The sequence below is a fragment of the Saccopteryx bilineata genome, chromosome 2 (genome assembly GCF_036850765.1).
Source record: "Saccopteryx bilineata isolate mSacBil1 chromosome 2, mSacBil1_pri_phased_curated, whole genome shotgun sequence".
NCBI classification, from domain to species: Eukaryota; Metazoa; Chordata; class Mammalia; order Chiroptera; family Emballonuridae; genus Saccopteryx; species Saccopteryx bilineata.
In genome coordinates, this window is record NC_089491.1 from 111905942 (window position 1) to 111926098 (window position 20157).

Here is a 20157-nt window from a genome sequence, read left to right on the forward strand (position 1 = left end):
GTTGAGATCAATATTCTTATTTTTATTTTTTGGTACACATATAAGAGGATTTCTACTTAGAAAGTGAAGAATGGAATTGTTAGACCCATGGGTATACTGAAATCAACTTAATAAAACAGGTCTAGTTTTCCAGCCCTGGCTGGATAGTTCAGAGGGTTTGATCCCCAGTTAGGGCACATACAGGAATCAACCAATTGAATGTGTAAATAAGTGGAACAACAGTTCAGTATTTCTCCCCCCACCCCTTTCTCTTTTTTCTTCTCTCTCCCTTCCTCTCTAAAATAAATAAATATTTTTAAAAACAGTTTTCAAAGTGCTTATATTTACCATCATTGCTTAAACTATCTCATTGTTCCCACTCTTATCTATTGGCTATGATCAGACTTAATAATTTTGTCATTTATATTGAGTGTAAAATATTTATTTCATTGTGATATTGATTTATATTTTTATAATTACTAAAGAGGGTAAGCGTGTTTTTGTATATTTATTGACCATTTGCATTTCTTCTTTTATGAAATCACCATTCAAGTTTTTCCCCTATTTTCATTTTTTATGTGTGTTACAACTTTTTTTTTTTTATTGAGGTATAGTTACATACAACATTGTTAGCTTCTGGTATGCAGTGTAATGATTTGATACTTGTATATATTGCAAAATGATCACAATAAGTCTGGTTAAATACATCACCATATGTAATTATAGATCCTTTTTCTTGTGATGAGAATTTTTAAGATTTACTCACCTAGCAACTTTCAAATATGCTATGCAGTGTTATTAGCATATTTTCCATGCTATATTATATCCACTTGACTTATTTTATAATTGGAAGTTTGTACCTTTGACTCCCTTCACCCATTTTTCACCCCCTCACCAACCTCTTCACTTTGGCAACCACCAGTCAGTATAACCTCAGGTTTTGTTGTTGTTTGTCTTTTTTGATTCTGCATGCTTTATTTGCCTTTCTCCATCTGATTTAATTCACTTAGCATAGTGCCCTCAAGGTCCATCAGTGTTGTTGCAAGTGGCAAGATTTCATTTTTTATGGCTGAATAATATTCCATTATAGATATATGTACTATCCATTTATTCATTGATACTTGTGTTGTCTCTCCATATCTTGACTATTGTAAATAAAGCTGCAGTGAACATGGGAGAGCATATATCTTTTCAATTTAGTGTTCTCATTTTCCTCAGGTAAATATACTGAAGTGGAATTATTATATTATATGATAGTTCTATTTTTAAATTTTTTTTCTCTGAGAGACAGAGAGAGGGACAGACAGGAAGGGAGAGCGATGAGAAGCATCAATTCTTCATTGCGGCACCTTAGTTGTTCATTGATTCCTTTCTCATATGTGCCTTGACCAAGAGGCTCCAACTGAGTCAGTGACCCCTTGCTCAAGCCAGTGAACTTGAGCTTCAAGCCAGTGACCTTTGGGCTTAAGCCAGCAACCCTGCACTCAAGCTGGTGAGCCCATGCTCAAGCCAGTGACCTCAGGGTTTCAAATCTGGGACCTCAGCATCCCAGGCCAATGCTCTTGTCTACTGTGCCACCACCTGGTCAGGCTATTTTTAATTTTTTGAGAAACCTCCATACTGTTTTCCATAATGACTGCACCAGTTTACATTTCCACCATCAGTGCACAAGGATATTTTCTATCCACATCCTCATCCTTTTTATTTATTGATTTTTTAATAATTGCATTTTAAAACATGTGGGTGATAACTTATTGTGGTTTTGATTTGCATTTTATGATGATCAGTGATGTTGAGCACCTTTTCCTATTCTTGTTGAATATATATGTCTTTTTTGGAAAAATGTCTATTTAGATACTCTGTCCATTTTCAATGGGATTATAATAATTACTATTTTTCTATTGGTTGTATGAGTCTTTTTTTTTTTTTACAGAGACAGAGAAAGGGTCAGATAGGGACAGACAGACAGGAACAGAGAGAGATGAGAAGCATCAATCATTGCGTTTTTTGTTGCGACAGCTTAGTTGTTCATTGATTGCTTTCTCATATATGCCTTGACCGTGGGGCTACAGCAGACCAAGTAACCCCTTGCTCAAGCTAGGGACCTTGGGTCCAAGCTGGTGAGCTTTGCTCAAACCAGATGAGCCCGTGCTCAAGCTGGCAACCTTGGGGTCTCGAACCTGGGTCCTCCGCATCCCAGTCTGACGCTCTATCCACTGCGCCACCGCCTGGTCAGGTAGGTTGTATGAGTTCTTTATATATATTGGCTATTAGCCCCTAATCAGATATTTGATTTGCATATAATTTCTCCCATTCACTAGGCTGCCTTTTCATTTTGTTGAAGGTGTCCTTTACTGTTCAGATGCTTTTTAGTTTGATGTAGTTTCACTTATTTTTGCTTTTGATGTCAGATCCAAAATATCATCACTAAGTCTAATGTCAAGGAGCTTACTGCCTGTTTTCTTCTAGGAGTTATATGATTTCAGTCTTACATTTAAGTTTTTTTTTTTTTTTTTAATTTATTCATTTATTTTACAGAGAGAGAGTGAGTCAGAGAGAGGGACAGACAGGAACAGACAGACAGGAACGGAGAGAGATGAGAAGCATCAATCATTAGTTTTCCATTGCACGTTGCAACACCTTAGTTGTTCATTGATTGCTCTCTCATATGTGCCTTGACCACGGGCCTTCAGCAGACCGAGTAACCCCTTGTTGGACCCAGCGACCTTTGGTTCAAGCTGGTAGGCTTTTGCTCAAACCAGATGAGCTCGCGCTGAAGCTGGCGTTGGGGTCTCGAACCTGGGTCCTCCGCATCCCAGTCAGACGCTCCATCCACTGCGCCACCGCCTGGTCAGGCACATTTAAGTTTTTAATTCATTTTGAGTTAACTTTTCTGTATGATGTAAGATAGCATAACAATACACACTTTTCTCAGCACCATTTATTAAAGAAGCTATGCTTTTCCCCATTGTATATACTTGGCTCTTTTCTCATAAATTATTTTATTTATTGATTTTAGAGAGAGAGGAAGTGGGGAGTAAGAAGTATCAGCTCCTAGTTGCTTCACTTTAGTTGCTCATTGTTTGTCATATGTGCTTTGAAAAGCAAGCTCAAGGTTTCAAAATGGCAACCTCAGGATTCCAGGTCAATGCTCTACCCACTGCACCACTGCAGGTCAGGCTCTTTTTTCATAAATTAATTGCCCATGTAGGCATGGGTTTATTTCTGGGCTTTCTATCCTGTTCCATTGATCTATATATATATATATTTTTAATGCCAATACTATACTGTTTGGATTACTATAGCTTTGCAATATAGTTTGAAATCAGAGAGCTTAATGCCTACAGCTTTATTATTAAGATTTCTTTGACTATGCAGGGTCTTACGTGGTTCCATACAAAATTTAGGATTCTTTGTTCAATTTTTTTGAAAAATGTTATTGGGCCTTGGCTGGTTGGCTCAGCGGTAGAGCGTCAGCCCAGCATGTGGATGTCCCTGGTTCCATTCCCAGTCAGGTCACACAGAAGAAGCAACCATCTACTTCTCCACCCTCCCTCTCTTTCTTCTCTTGGTATCTCTCTCTTCTCCTGCAGCCATGGCTTAGTTAGAGCAAGTTGACCCGAGAGCTGAGAATGACTCCATGGCCTTGCCTCAGGTGCTAGAATAGCTCGATTGCTGAGCAATGGAGCAGCAGCCCCAGATGGGCAGAGCGTCACTTCATAGGGGGCTTGCCATGTGGGTCCTAGTCCAGGCACATGTAGGAGTCTGTCTGTCTGCCTCCTCGCTTCTCACTTAAGAAAACAAATATCATTAAAATTTTGATAGGGATTACATTGAATCTTTAGATTGCTTTGGGTCATATGGACATTTTAACAATACTAATTCTTTTATTTCATCAGCATGGAATATCTTTTCATTTATTTGTATCATCTTCATCTTCTTTCATCAGTATCTTAAAAGTTTTCAGTGTAGAGCAGGTCTTCCTTACCCATAGGATACTGTCTTAAGACTTTTAGTGGATGACTGAAACCGTGAATAGTACCAAACTCCATATGCACCATGTTTTTTCCTATACATACATAACATACATACATACTTCTGATAAAGTTTAATTTATATATTAGGCACAATAAGAGATTAACAGCAATAACTACTAATAAAGTAGAACAATTATAACAATATACTGTAATAAAAATTATGTGAATGTGGTCTCTCTCAAAATGTACATATAGCATTGATATGCTGAAGAAAAGGCATAATTCACATCTCAGATGGGACGGAGTGGGATGGCATGAGATTTCATTATGCTATTCAGAATGACATACAGGTTAAAACTTATGAATTACTTATTTCTGGAATTTTTCATTTAATATTTTCAGATTATGGTTTATCATAGGTAGCAAACCTTTGAAAGCAAACCGTGGATCCGGGGTACTATTGTGCAAGTCTTTCACCTCCTTGGTTAAATTTATTTCTTGGTATTTTGTTCTTTCTGATGCATGCCACCCCATTTTTATATTGCAATGTTGGTCTTAATCTAATTGATTTATAAGTTTGTTTTTTAAAAAATTATTAATATTAACCTTTTGTTAATAATGTGTGTTAGTATGTTTCCCTGTTTTGTGTTTTATTTTTCAATTTCTTTATGGTATCTTTTTATTAAATTCTTAATTTTTTTAGTGTAGTGGAATTTTTCAATTCTTTATTTTATGCCTATTGCTTTGTTTTGTTATTATTTAATGAGTCAGAGGCAGGGAGGCAGAGTGACAGACTCCCATATGCGCCCCAACCGATATCCACCTGGCAAGTTCTCTATGGGGCAATGCTCTGCCCACCTGGGGCATTGCTCTGAAGCTCAGCAACCTAGCTATTTGAGCACATGAGGCAAGACCATGGAGCCTTCCTCAGTGCCAGGGCTGACTTGTTGAAACTATTCAAGCCATGGCTGTGGGAGGAAAAGAGAGAGAGAAAGAGAGAAGGGGGAGAAGGAGAGGTAGAGAAGCAGATGGTTGCTTCTCCTGTGTGCCTTGACCAGGAATAGAACCTGGAACTTCCACATGCCGGGCCAGTGCACTACCATTGAGCCAACCAGCCCAGACCATGCTTTGTCCTGTTGTTTTTTTTTTAAGAAATCAGCCCTTACCCCATGTTTTATAAAGATACTCTTATATTTTCTTCTAAAAGTTTTCAAGTTTTGCTTTTTACATTTATATCTTTTTGTTTGTTTGTTTAGGTGCGAGAAGGGGAGATAGTGAGGCAAACTTCCGTATGTGCCCTGACCAGGATCTACCTGGCAGCCTTGTCTTGGGCTGATGCTTGAATATCGAACTATTTTTGGTGCCTGAGGCTGACATGCTTGGAGTAACCGAGCTATCCTCAGCACCTGACACCACGTTCAAAGCAGTTGAGGCACTGGCTGCGGGAAGGGAGGAGGGAGAAGAGAGGGAGGGGGAAATGGGGAGAAGCAGTTGGTCACTTCTTCTGTGTGCCCTGACCTGGAATCAAACCCAGGATGTCCATAGGCCAGGCTGATGTCCTATCCACTGAGCCACCAGCCAGGGCTTACATTTATATCTTCAATTTGTTTTTTTTGTTTTTTTTTTTTTTTGTGTGTGTGTGTGTGTGTGTGTGTGTGTGACAGAAACAGAGAGAGGGACAGATAGGGACAGACAGGAAGGGAGAGAAATGAGAAGCACCATTCTTTGTTGTAGCACCTTAGTTGTTCATTGATTGCTTTCTCATATGTGCCTTGACGGGGGCTATAGCAGACTGAGTGACCTCTTGCTTAAGCCAGAGACCTTGGGCTCAAACTGGTGAGCCTTGCTCAAGCCAGATGAACCTGCACTCAAGCCAGAGACCTTAGCGTTTTGAACCTGGGTCTTCCACACCCCAGTCCGATGCTCTATCCACTGCGCCCCTGCCTGGTCAGGCTATATCTTTAATTTTCATAAAATTATTTTTTGTGTGTGGTGAGGGTAGAGACCTTTTTTTTTCCAATATGAATAGTTTTCTTAGAATCAGTAGTTGAATAGTCTTTCCCTACTTTATTGTATATCCATTCTCCACATTATCATGCATTTGTTTCTGAGAGCTCTTTGTTGTGTTCTTTAGGTCAGTTTGTCCATGAATTTTTAATTTCAATAATAATTTTTAGGAGTTAAATGGATCTTGGATTTAGTAACTGAAGGAGCCTCCGTATACTTTTTGATAATGAAGTTTCATAAAAATAAAAATTTGTTGATTGAGCTATTCAGTGAAATTTTGTTGAACACCTTCAGTGTACCAGGACTTGAGGACTTATTGGAAAATAAAGCAGACAAAATTTCTTTCTCTTGTGGAGTTTATAGATTAATGGAGGTAAGTCATAAACAAATAAATGACATTATTTCAGATAGTGATAAGAACTATAATGGAAATCGTGTAAAGTTATATACTATAACTGTGGTGGAGTGGGTACTAATGGAAAATAATTTGTAAAATATACTGTATTAAAACAGGAACTTATTTATCAAAAGTCACCATGATGAGCTATTCTGAAGAGATGATATTTGAACACAACAACAAATAATGAGAGGGGTTACTAATGAGAAAATTTGGGTGAGGGGTATTTCTGGTAGAGAGAACAACAGGTATAAAGGCCCAGAGACTGGGGCAAGATGGCATGTTTTGAGGCATACCAAGAAGGCCATCATGACCAAAGGCGAGTAAAGAGGAGGGTGGTAGAGAATGAGGTTGGGCGGCAAATAAGCAGAAGCCAGATACTGTTGAATTTTAGGCCATGGAATTTATTGCAGGTATAATGAAGAGCCATTGAGGATATTTCTACATGATGCAAATCTGATTTATGATTTACAAAGGTTGCTTGAGCTTTTGTGTCGAGAATGAACTTAACACAAGCAAGGAGCAAGCCTTCAGTCTGAAGACTAGGTAGAAATCTGCTGCTGTAATCTGATAGATGGACAGAGTATAGTGGTTAGGAACAGTGGCAGTTGTAGAAGTGTGGAGAAACAGAAGGACTTCAGATAAATTTTGAGATAAAGATCTCAAACAAATGGGATGTGAAGTGTGAAAGAAAGAGAAAAATTGATAATCTAAAGTTTTTGGCCTGAAAACGTGGGAGAGGGAAATAGTGATTCTACTAACTAAGTTAGGAGAGAGGTAGGTTTGGAGGATAAGCAGAATCAAGAATTCTGTTCTGGATAAGTCTGAGTGGCCACTTAAAGAGTAGAGGTGAGTATAAGGCAGGCAATTGGATATGTGAGTTTGAGTTCAGGAGACGATACAAATTTAGGATTCATCAGTGAGTAGATTCTTTTTTTAATGGACTAATGGGAAAATTTATGTCTTTACTTGGATGATAAATGAAAGTATTTTTGAATTTTTGCTTTGAAATTTAAGAAGGTAAAATATTTTGAAAACAGCATAATTGAAACATGTTAAAGTAATTTGATTAAAGGATATGATGGTAAAAATGTGAATGTGAAGTTCTGGTTAAGTTAAAAATTAATCTTAGAGTGAAGATTAATTAATCTAGAGTGAAGACAGAATCATTTTCACTCAAAATAAAACTAAAACTTCTGCAGACTGAAAGCACAGAAATATAGTATAAAGTAAAAGGATGCGGAGATCTTAGGGCACCGTGGTGTAGCTCACAATTATCTGCTCTATTCTTTCATTAAATATTTTTCTTTTTTTAGTTATCTCTATAACTGGGCATTGCTATCCTCTGTTAGTAAAATAGAAGAAAAGTGGGTTAATAGCAGCCTGAAACACTATTTAAATTGGTTATGGGACAGCAAACTTTTAAAAGCAAGAGTTTCGAACCAAATCACCCTGAGTTAGGCTCTTACCTCTATGACTTAGTCTTAGGCAAGGCAGTCTCTGAACCTCAAGTTTCCCATCTCTAAAATAGGAATTATATTAGAGTAGAAATCTAGTGAATGTAAATATTATTTAATTATTTTATTTTTTTCTGATCACTAATGAGGCTGGGTATCTTTTCATATGTTTATTTACCATTTGTATTTCTTCTGTGAAATAGGGCTGTCTTTTGCATATTATTCTTTTGATAAATGTAAAGAGTAAACCTTGAGGTACTTTCTCTCATCAGTTGAGTATATATATTCATTTTTATAATGTGCATAATTTTACTTATATATGCCTATCAATTTTTTGGGGATTGATAGCAAATTAAAAGAAAACAAAGTAATTATGCAAATTTATTAAAGTATTGAGTTGGTAAAATTAATATGATCATTGAAGCAGGTTCAATCATAGTTCTATTCCATGTTATTAACTATGCCATATGTAAACCTAGCACTAAAGTTCTAATTCTTTTTCCCTTTTTTCCTTGAGCTGTAGTAGCAAACAGTGAAGAATCTCAACTTCTGACGCCAGGAAGGATGAGTCAGCGCCAAGGGAAAGAAGCCTATTCAACGCCAACCAAGGATTTGTATCAGCCGTCTGTTAGTCCAGCAAGTCCTCATAGCCAGGGTAAGAGTTATGGTTTTCATGGTTTGTTTTTTTTAAGGGAAGAATGACATTTTGGGTCAATCATAACTTTTTCTTTTGAACTTATTGGCTTTATAGGGTTTTTGTTTGTCTTGGCCTTCCATACTATCTTGAAATGACCACATTCCTTTAATTTCTCTTATAGTTTTTAGCATAATTTTTAGAATTTTTTAAAATTTTTATTTATTTATTCATTTTAGAGAGGAGAGAGAATAGGGGGGGGTAGCAGGAAGCATCAACCTGACCAGACAGGTGCAGGGTTTTGAACCGCCGACCTCAGCGTTCCAGGTCGATGCTTTATCCACTGCACCACCACAGGTCAGGCTAGCATACTTTTTAGTTTTACTGTTCTTCAGATTATTGGTTCTCAATCTTTTTGGTTTTAGGACTCCTTTACACTGGTAGGAATTATTAAAGACCCCAAAGAGCTTTTGTTTATGTGGGTTAACCTATTGATATTTACTGTTTTCTAAATTAAAGCTAGAAAATTTTTAAATTCTTTATCATTAATTATCAATATTACCATAATAAACCCATCACTTGTGAATATGAATAACATATTTTTATAAAAAATATGTGAGAAGAGTGCTAATCTTTTCCCACAGGGTTCCTCAGCCTTGGCACTGTTAGCATCTTGAGCTGGATAATCTGTTGTGTGAGGGCTGTCTTGTGCATTGTAGGATGTTTGCAGCATCGTTGGCCTCTACCCACTAGATGTCAGTAGCACTTTCCCCAGTAGTGACAATCAGAAATATCTCTAGACATTGCCAAATGTCCCTTGAGGGATAGAAGTCATCTTTGGTTGAGAACTGCTATTTGCAGTATTTGAAAATCTTTTTAATTTATAGCTTTAAAAAAACACCTGAATTTTTTATATCCTCTTCTGCAGTCTGTTGTGATCTGATGATTTGATTGAAATACTATATGAAGACAATCTGGCCTCACACATATGTGTCATTGGCGATAATAGCTTTTATACATAATTGTGGATATTCTTCTATCATACTACCCCAAAACTGACAAGTGGTAGTTTCTTTTCCTTTTTTTTTTAAATGAGAAGAGGAAAGATAGAGAGATAGACTTCCACATGTACCCCAACTGGGATCCACCTGGCAACCCCATCTAAGGACAATGCTGGAATTAACCAAGCTATTTTTAGTTCCTGAGGCTGCCACTGGGCCCAACCAAGCTATCCTCAATAGCTGGAGCCCATGCTGGAACCAATTGAGCCACTGGATGAATGCAGGGAAGAGAGAGAGAAGGGGGAGAAGGTGAGAGAGAGAAGCAAATGGTCACTTCTCTTGTGTGCCCTGACGGGATCAAACCTGGGACATCCTTATGCCAGGCTGATGCTCTATCCACTGAGCAAACCGGCCAGGGCTCAAGTAGTGGTTTCTTAAATATTTGTTGCAATATGGAACCTGAAACCACATCAGTAAGCTTTTTGCACTCTGTTGAACTAAAATTTATTGATCTATCTTGAACTTCGAATGGCTCTTCACTCATACATGATTTTGAAATGGTATGCATTAATAATATGGAAAATAGATGTTCACTGAATTATGCGATCTCCCAAGTGTTGACACAGTTTAAAATATAGTATAAAGAAATGCTATATACATGCTTCTCATTTTTCACATGGAATATTAAAACCACCTGTATTCAGTGTTTATGATTAATAAAAATTATGATTACTAATTTTTACTGCTTCATCAAGGACATTTGTAAGTGAACCTGGCCTATCACTGCACATTTCTGGCAGAGAAGGAATCAGTGACTGCTGCTTTGGCTTGGTGCCTTTGGCTTGATTTATGCTAAAGTGCTAGCAGTTTTCCCCAACATCACTGGAAATGTCAGTGCAATAAAAAAGTATTATGGAATAGTTTTAACCTTCTAGACCAGGCATGGCCAACATACGGCCCACAGGTTGGATCTGGCCTGCATAATGAGTTTATGCAACCCGCGATTAAATTTTTAATATTCTTTGCTACTTTAAAATCTCAGCTACTCAGAAGCGGAAGTGTCTTTGATTATTGGAAATTGAGATATTTAAGAAGATAGTGATATACAGAAAAGAATTCTGCGTGTGACTAATCTAGGGTTAACTTCCAATAATTGGTTGAATGGATTTGCGATACTTTTTTATTTTTTAAAAAAATTCTATTATAAAGATTTACAACTTTTGTACTCATCTGTACTTGATATGAAACTGTTTGACGTTTAGCGGCGATGTGAAACCCACATTCTTTTAGGCCCGTGATGGCAACCCTTTTTATAAAAACCGCCCATATTTGCAGTGCTGGTCAACCTGGTCCCTCCTGCCCACTAGTGGGCATTCCAGCTTTCATGGTGGGCCAGTCCCGGCGCCATTTGGTTGCTCTGAAAGCTGGAGCACCCACTAGTGGGCGGGAGGGACCAGGTTGACTAGCACTGCAAAAGTGGGCAGTTTTTATAAAAAGGTTCGCCATCACAGTTTTAGGCGGAGTTTGCCAGTGTGCACCCAAGGTCAAAAATTCGTTATTTTTGTGGCCAAGTGTGCTGAATCAAGTGGCATTGTAGCATAGACAATAGCTGCAGTTGATAACTGAAAACGTGTCCAGGCTGTTTGTAAAACAAAATAATTGTTTTATTTGCAAATATTGTTTTGTTGATTGCAATACAGTTTGGATATTTATATTGTATGTAATTATATTTTTATTAAAATAATATTGTATATTAAAATTTTTTTTACTAACTTACATTTAGTCACAAATTACATAATAAAATTTTGTTTACTTAAACAAATCATTTTTGTATTAATATTTTTTAATTTTAATATTTCGTCTGGCCTGTGAAAAAAAGTTTTCTTTCTAATCTGGCCCAGGGGCAAAAACTGTTGGCCATGCTTGTTCTAGACTCTCTAAAAGAATCTTGGGGACTCCCAGGGATCTTGGATCTCACTTCCTAATTCTTAATCAATAAGTTTTATATATTGGATTCTAATCTTTAGCTAAAGTTTATTTAATGAAATTCTTTGATTAGTACTGTAGTACTACCGATAGCTGTGGTGGAAAGACTTTTTCTTTTAAAACCAGAAACTTAAATTTGTCACTTGAAAGCTAATACAGGTGTACTTAAGTTATCAAGTATTTTTAAAAATTAAAATTAGAGTCTTATACTGTGTATAATTAGTCAGGTTTTTGTGGTGTTACTTTTTGAATTAGTATGAAACGGCTTCAGTTCTTTTTAAATTAGTATTAACTGCTAAATAGAAAGTTACATGATCATTTTTCCACTGTATTTCAATGGAAAATGCTTTTCTAGTTGAGTGTTAGATGGAAACATTTTTATATAGCATTGTTAAAACTGGAAAAACTATATAACAAGATAAAAATAAGTATTATGTTAACATTTATTGCTTAGTTGCTGAATATATTTTTTGAAAGTTAGAATTCTTGTTGCCAAAATGTTTTGAAGCCTGGGAATGTATGGGACACTGGTATAGATAAGTTTCATTAAGACATAATTCTGAAAGAATGCAACTTACCTGCTTTTTCCATTTTGTGCACAGAATTTTGACAGTTTTAGATAGGGTTTATCTGAATCATGTATCTGTGCACTAGATAATTTAGAGGAATTCTTTAACTTGAAACTTAATGAAGCAACAAAAGGGTTAGTTACTAATAATTTACCCTAATTTGTATCTATCAAGAACATTTTCAGACGAACAGGGAATTTGAGAGACTAGTGCAGTGGTTGGCAAATCGCGGCTCGCGAGCCACATGTGGCTCTGTGGCCCATGGAGTGTGGCTCTTTGGCCAGCTTAGGAGTACCCTAATTAAGTTAATAACTGTACCTACCTGTATAGTTTAAGTTTTAAAAATTTGGCTCTCAAAAGAAATTTCAATCATTGTACTGTGGATATTTGGCTCTGTTGACTGAGTTTGCCGACTACGAGACTAGTACAATGAACACTAATATACCCACCATGTAGATTTAAATAGCTATTGATCTTTTGTTGTGTTTATTTATTTAGGGATGGTGCTAGAATATTTAGAGTATATTATATATCTCATAATGTGGTGCCCCAGAATACTTAGTGTACCTCTAAAAATTAGAACATTTTTATTAACCATAAAACCTTTATTGCATCAAACAAAATTAATAATTATCTAATATAACCTAATACCTAGTCCATATTCAAATGCCCCATGTTGTCACAAAGTCTTTTTTTTTTTTTCTTTTTTTTTTTTTTTTTTACAGAGACAGATTGAGAGTCAGAGAGAGGGATAGATAGGGACAGACAGAAAGGAACGGAGAGAGATGAGAAGCATCAATCATTAGTTTTTTGTTGCAACACCTTAGTTGTTCATTGATTGCTTTCTCATATGTGCCTTGAAGGTGAGGCTACAGCAGACTGAGAAACCCCTTGCTCGAGCCAGCAACCTTGGGTCCAAGCTGGTGAGCTTTTTGCTCAAACCAGATGAGCCTGCGCTCAAGCTGGTGACCTCGGGGTCTTGAATCTGGGTCCTCTGCATCCAATCATGTACAACAACATGGATGGACCTTGATAACATTATACTGAGTGAAATATATAAATCAGAAAAAACTAAGAACTATATGATTCCATACATAGGTGGGACATAAAAATGAGACTCAGATACATGGACAAGAGTGTGGTGGTTACCAGGAGGGGAGGGGAAGGGATAAGGGTGTGAGGGGGGAAGGAAGGGGAGGGACACAAAGAAAACCAGATAGAAGGCTACGGAAGACAATTTGACTTTGGGTGATCGATATGCAACATAATCAGATGTCAAAATAACCTGGACATGTTTTCTCTGAACATATGTACCCTGATTTATCAATGTCACCCCATTAAAACTAAAAAAAACAACAACCAGCATCCAAGTAAGTTTCATGCATTATGTTTGGTTGTTATGTCATTATAGCTCTTTAAATCCTGAAGAGTCTCCTTGTTTACTTTTCTTTTCTGTTGTGCCTTTGACTTTTTAAATTGTTTTTATTGACTTGGCTGCTTTTAGAGAGACAGAGAGAGGAAGGTGGAAGGGGAGGTAGCATTCGTTTGTTTTTCTACTTGGTTGGGCATTGTTTGGTCACTTCCTGTATGTGCCCTTGACCAGGGATGGAACAGCAACCTTGGTGTATTTCAGGATGACACTCTAACGACTGAGTGATTGGCTAGGACCTGCCTTTGACTTTTTAAAGAAATTGGGTCAGTGTCCCTTATAGCATATTTGACCTTTGGATTTGTTTGATTGCCTCCTTGATGTATTGTTTTTACTTAAAGCTATAAGCACCCTTTGATGATCTTTGAATCAATTATAATGTTAGGGATTAAAAATAAGAATTTTTTTAATTTTCATGTTTTTTTTACATTTGTTACTGAAAATTTTCTGTGAAGAAGAGATCATAATCATTTTAGGGCTGCTTGGTAAACATTGTTCTGATTCTCAACATTTTCTGTGATTTTTCTTTTTTCAGAAGTGTTATAATGTCATTTTTATTCTTACTAACACCATCTTAGGTTGGGTCCTTATCATTTCATACCTGCCTTACATAGATCCACAGCCTCCTAACTTCTAGTAGGACCTTGCCCTCCAATACACTAGGCTTATCTTCCTTAATAAAATAACCAAAAAGAAAAGTATTGTTGTGTGATAAGATGAGATAATGATGAGATTGAGGTTCTTCTAGGTATGTATAGCCAGAGAATACATGGATACTATGAAGTAGGTCTCTGAGGGAAATAATATGGATAAAGAGAAAGAATAGAGAATTATAAATGAAAATACCACTTTTTATTATTCATATCTGTAACTGAGAACTTCATTGGATGCCTACATTTATGTGATTCCCATTTTCAAAAAAGTGAACGGCTGACTGTTGCCTAGTGCAGTGGCTCCTAAGTCTGACTGTATCAGAGAATCTTAGGGAACTTTGCTTAGATACAAATTCTACTGCAACCTTTTAAAATCTCTAGGGTGAGGGCCCTGGCCCAGTGCTTCAGTGGACAGAGAGCATTGTCCCAGTGTTCTGAGGTTGAGGGTTCAAGGCACATATGAGAAGCAATCAATGAGTGCACAACTGATGGAACAACTAAGTGGAATGAGTTGATGCTTTTGTCTCTTGCTCTCCTCCTCCTCCTCCTCCTCCTTCTTCTTCTTCTCTCTCTCTCTCTCTCTTTCTCTTTCTCAAATCAATGGAAAAATAAATAAATAAAATTTCTAGGGTGGGCTGTGTACTTACAAAGCTCTTGAAGCATATCTGCTGTAGTAACATTTGGACCAGCAAGTGGAAACTGGAAGTCAAGACCATAAGTTGCAAACTTTATGAAGTATATCTGATTTTATTCTACCCTTCCAATTTCATTTTGTGTTTCCCCTCATCATTAACCCAGCTAGATGGCTTTCTTCACTATTCCCAAGTAAGACTATGCTTTGATTTATTCTGGTCCTCTATTGTGGAATATCCTCTCTCTGCCCTTTGCTTATCTAATATTTCTCATATTCCAGAGTGCTCTCAGTAAAAAATAGCCTCAGAGTAAGGATCAGATCAAGAGTGCTTTTGTAAAGTTAGACCTCAGAAAGATTTAAGACAAGTCCTCTTAGAGCTTTTCAGCTAGACAAAAAGGATCTCAAAGAGTCTTAAAGGTCTACCCTTTTAGAGCGTCAGCTTGTCAAAAATCCCGTGAAGGCTCTTAAGTCCTATGTCCCACAGCACCATGACATTCAGCCCAGAGTAGAAAATGGCCTACCTCAAAGAGATTAGTGGATGTGACACCTATCTTTTTTTTTTTTTTTTTTCCAAAGCCAGAAACGGGGAGGCAGTCAGACAGACTCCTGCATGCGCCCCACCGGGATCCACCTGGCACGCCCACCAGGGGGAGATGCTCTGCCCATCCAGGGCGTCGCTCTGTTGCAACCAGAGCCATTCTAGCGCCTGAGGCAGAGGCCACAGAGCCATCCTCAGCGCTGGGGCCAACTCTGCTCCAATGGAGCCTCAGCTGCGGGAGAGGAAGAGAGAGACAGAGAGGAAGGAGAGGGGGAGGGGTGGAGAAGCAAATGGGCGCCTCTCCTATGTGCCCTGGCCAGGAATCGAACCCGGGACTTCCGCACGCCAGGCCGACGCTCTACCACTGAGCCAACCAGCCAGGGCCATGACACCTATCTAATGGAGTTAATTTTAATAAAAGTCATAGGAAACCTACAGAGTTTTTGTAAGAATAGTTCTAATGGAAGCATCATGGGATAGACAGAAAAGAACAGACATAGTTCAACTAAAAAGAGCCTTTGTGTGTGGAGATCTTAATCTTGTATGGGCAGGAAGCAGGCCAAAAAGGCTACACTATTGTAAACATGGACTATTTTTTATGAAATTGGAAGAATGACTGAGACGATGAAGCCAGGAGCCCAGAGGCAGAGTTAGGATTCACAGAGGACTATTGTTCAGGGAGCAGAACTGTATTTTAATACAGTTGCTGATGATGTGTGCCAAGCAGATTTCACAGTTGCTATGTAGCTCTCCATCCCCTATATGTTTTGAACTCAAGTGTCTATTGCAATCCTGTCCCTGGCTTACGGCAGTGGGGCAGATGAGTTATCTTTTGAGGTGATGGGTTCTGGTTTAAAAAGAGCTATATCTAAGGAGCTATATCTGAGGAATTAAACCCAAGGAGTATCATCGTACCATCTGCACTAAACTTGATTTCAAGCTAACAAGAGCCTGGTCTTGTAGCCAGTGCTATAATAGGATGATATTTTGGTTGGGGTTGGGAGTGAGGGAGGGCATTGTGTGTATTTTGCATGTGGAAGAAAGCGAATTAGGCGAACTGTGGTATATTTCATATTCAAAGACAACTGCAACATTATCTTTTATCTCACATGCTCTTTTTCTATGTATCCTTATAACTTGTCCACTAAGAAATGAAGTCTGTGCCTACTCCACCTCTACCCCTGTTGAATCTAGGCTGGCCAAGTGCACCTTTTATGTGCTGGTTCCTGCCTTTATAAAGCTTACATTTGTTTTTTAATGAATAAATGCAATTTAGGAGATGATCTTCATGTGCTGGTAGCTGTTCTCCAACATTTTGCCAGTGGTTTAAAATACCGAACATGAACCTCACATGTAAACTTGTACTTTTTACTAAAAGAGAGTGGATGACCATACAGCAGGAACATGGTGGCTTTTGTTTTGATGATTACTAGTTGGACTCATACTAACAGCTACCATCCATAGGCATTTACTGCATTTGGCTATCATGCCAGAAGTTATATCTGCAAAATTGCATTTAACTCTTAAAACAACTCCGCAAGATACAGGCACAGTTATTATGTCTGCTTTACAACTGAAAAACCTGGGGATTAGGGGTGTTAAAAATGTGTTCAAATTCACAAAACTAGTAAATATCAAAGGTAGGTTTCAAACTCAGGACTGTCAAAGCCCATAGTCTTAACTACTCTGTTGTACTGGAGTGAATTACAGTGTCAGCTGTTTTCTAGACGTGCCATAGTGCTAGAAATTTATATTTTGCCAGTGCTTTAAAATACCGAAGATTCTCGTAATTTCTCTTTCCTGGCTGAGTCTCTTTCATGCTTATTATTTCATACCTATTTATAGTACATTGTTATCCCTTAAAAACAATTTTGTTTATTGCAATGTGGTTTCCTTCCATCATGTTAGGATTTTCTTTTCTTTTTTTGGAGGAACTGGGGAGACTCTTGACTCCTCACTAAAGCCCACACACATCAAGATATTCTTTTATTTGTTATATGTTTAGATTATGAAGATGAATCAGAATATTCCAAAAATTGTATTTGCTAGACTCATTCCCTTATTCAAACACTAAGTACCAGTTTTCTTCAAAATGATTTTAAGTATGATTAAAGTCTGTTCAAAAGGAAGGCATTTGTTTTATAGTGACTTGTTTTGGCTTAATGTATTTTAGTAGTTTTTCAAGAAATAAAGACATAGATTAATTAGGCTGTTGTCTCCCTTTTCCCCTCTACTTTTGAATGAGGACAATGCCACAGGAGCCTAGAGACTGAATTACAGCTTGTCCCTCTGAATCACTTTGTGATTGCTATCAAAGCTTGTTGTTATACCTGTCCTAAGATTTGTAATGTAGTAATTTTCTTCGAATTTGACTATAGACTTGAAAAATGTGTGTTATTATTATTATTATTATTATTGTACATTTACAAAACATTTTATGTTGATCAAAATGTTATATTTATGTATATTTATATTTATCCTCAATTATTTGATGTGAGGCCGGGCAGGTGGTAGATAATAATTGAACTAGATTTCAGGACCCAGAAGTATCAACTCATAAGTATTGTTTCCACTGGTTGTATGTGAAGCAATGCTTTCTTTAGTTTACTAAGTATTTTTATCAAGTGAGTTTCCCAAGTATTTTTAAATCTTAATATAAAAATGTTAATGCTTTATGAAGTTTGCATAAATATGGATACCATATTTATTTTACCACCATTCAGATGAAGTAGGAAAGATGAGTTCTAAAGAAGATATACAGGTGGAAAATAAGCATATGAAAAGAAATGCAGAATTAAAGCAACGATGGTATACCACTGAAAACCTATTAGAATGGCCAAAAGCCAGAACACTGGCATTGTTGTTGTGGAGGGGCAGGAGCTCTAATTCATTGCTGATGGGAATGCACAATGGTACAGCCACTTTGGGAGACAGTTTGGTGGTTTCTTACAAAACTAAACAATATTCCTAGTATATGATCCAGTAATCACACTCCTTGATATTTACCCGAAGGCATGGAGGAACCTTAAAAGTATATTACTAAGTGAAGGAAGCCAACCTGTAAAGGATTCATACTGTATGATTCCACCTACATGATATTACGGTAACAGCAAAACTATGGAGAAAGTAAAAAGATCAGTGGTTTCCAGGAATTACAGGGGAGGGAAAATAAGTAGGGGGAGCACAAAAGAATTTTAAGACAGCAAAATATACTTTGTATGATACTGTAATGATAGATGTGTGTTCTTATACATTTGTCTAAACCCATAGATGTATAACACTACAAATGAACCTTAAGGTTAGCTGTGGACTTTGGGTGATTATATGTCAATGTATGTTCATTAGTTGTAATAAATGTACCGCTCTGGTGGGGGAAATTGATAATGGGGGAGGCACACATGTGAGGATGCAGAAGTTATATGGGAAATCTCTGTACCCTTTTTTCACTTTTGCTATGAACCTAAAACTATTCTTAAAAATAAAGTCTTGAAAAAATACACCTCATTGTATTAGAAGTATCCTCAGTATATCCAAACATCAGAGCATGGGAGAAATTGAAGAAATTTCATTAGCATACTATCAAGACAAGCCAAGGTTAGAGAAGAATTTGGACAAAACTATCAATACAATTTGTCCTTGCTTTAAAAAGAGGTGGTACAATGGTAAGGATTTCTTGGTGATAACAGCTATTTTATATTGAGTGCTCTGTTTCCTATATCCCATGCATTTTTAATTTGTTATCACTCTTTGGTAGAGTATGTATTCTAGTCAGCCTTTTTCTCAGCTGAGGTCCTGTGAGGGAACTAAGGCCTATTGAAAATAATTTAAGTGAATATTTTCTCAATTCTCCCAAGGATATGGTGCATGGGAGAATTATAGATACATAGTAGAAAAAGTTCATTCATTTTGAAGAGTAGATGTTTAGTGCATTAGGTCTATTTCTGTTATAACCTCTCCATCCCAGATGAGAACTACTTTAGTAAATTTTTAAAAAACATAAATGGGAAGTAAATTTTTGAGATCTTTCAAGGTCAAGAAAAAAAATCTTTTTCTGTAATATGTAATTGATAGTTTGGCTGGGTATGGAATCCTAGTTTAGAAGTCATTTTACTTCCAGTTTTGAAGGCATTGCTTATATTTCTGTCCTGATTTCATATTATTGTTGATGTCAGTAGCTTATCTAATTCCTGATCTAGAGGAACTTGGTGCTGTGAATTATGTGCAAAATGATCCTTTGGTATAAATAGGGTTAGTTTTTACTGCTGTTAGTGATTTGACTTTCTTGGATCTGCAAAACAGTGACTACTTTATTTCATACTTTCAAGTGTCAGATTGAAATTGTTGCTATATCCTATCCTAAATACATACTTGTGGGATACATGCTCAAATTTGTTTATAATTTTAAAAAATATTCCTTTCTGTAATTTTAGTTGAGATTTAGAAGGGAACACATTAGGTCATTGTCTTCATCCTACTATTTTAACCTGGAACAATTCTAGATTTTACATTTCCAGTTTGATCCTTATAACAATCCCATAATATAGTTAATATTATTAACATTTTATCAATGAGGAAACACAGACCCAGAGAAATTAAGTTAATTGCTCAAATATATCCAACAAGGTAGAATTAGGATTTGAACCCAGGAACTTTAATTTCAAATCCTGCTTAACCATTATACTATAATACCTTTTGTGATACTATTAAGTTCTTTGTGTCTTGAGAAGCTACTAACATTGTATGAACTATTTATAATTATTTCTCTATTGTCTATAATAAATGCTAATTTATATTTCATAAAATGGAAATAAGCAAAAAAAGAAAACCTGTTGTAGTTGTGTATATCAACCATAAACTTATTTTATCACTAATTGAATTTGAAATGCCATTACCTGA

The 20157-nt window shown here is 36.8% G+C and overlaps 1 protein-coding gene across 13 annotated transcripts in view; it reads left to right on the forward strand.

The window, feature by feature from the left end:
• Positions 1-20157, forward strand: part of OSBPL8 (oxysterol binding protein like 8) — a 168017-nt gene that overhangs the window by 79944 nt on the left and 67916 nt on the right. For 7 of the 13 annotated variants that reach the window (XM_066257619.1, XM_066257618.1, XM_066257623.1 and 4 more), the window contains one exon: positions 8335-8472. In XM_066257619.1, coding sequence (XP_066113716.1) covers positions 8335-8472 — 138 coding nt within the window. Of the gene's footprint in view, positions 1-6257; positions 6337-8334; positions 8473-20157 lie in introns of all 13 variants that reach the window. The other 6 variants (XM_066257621.1, XM_066257625.1, XM_066257631.1 and 3 more) reach the window with 2 other exon arrangements.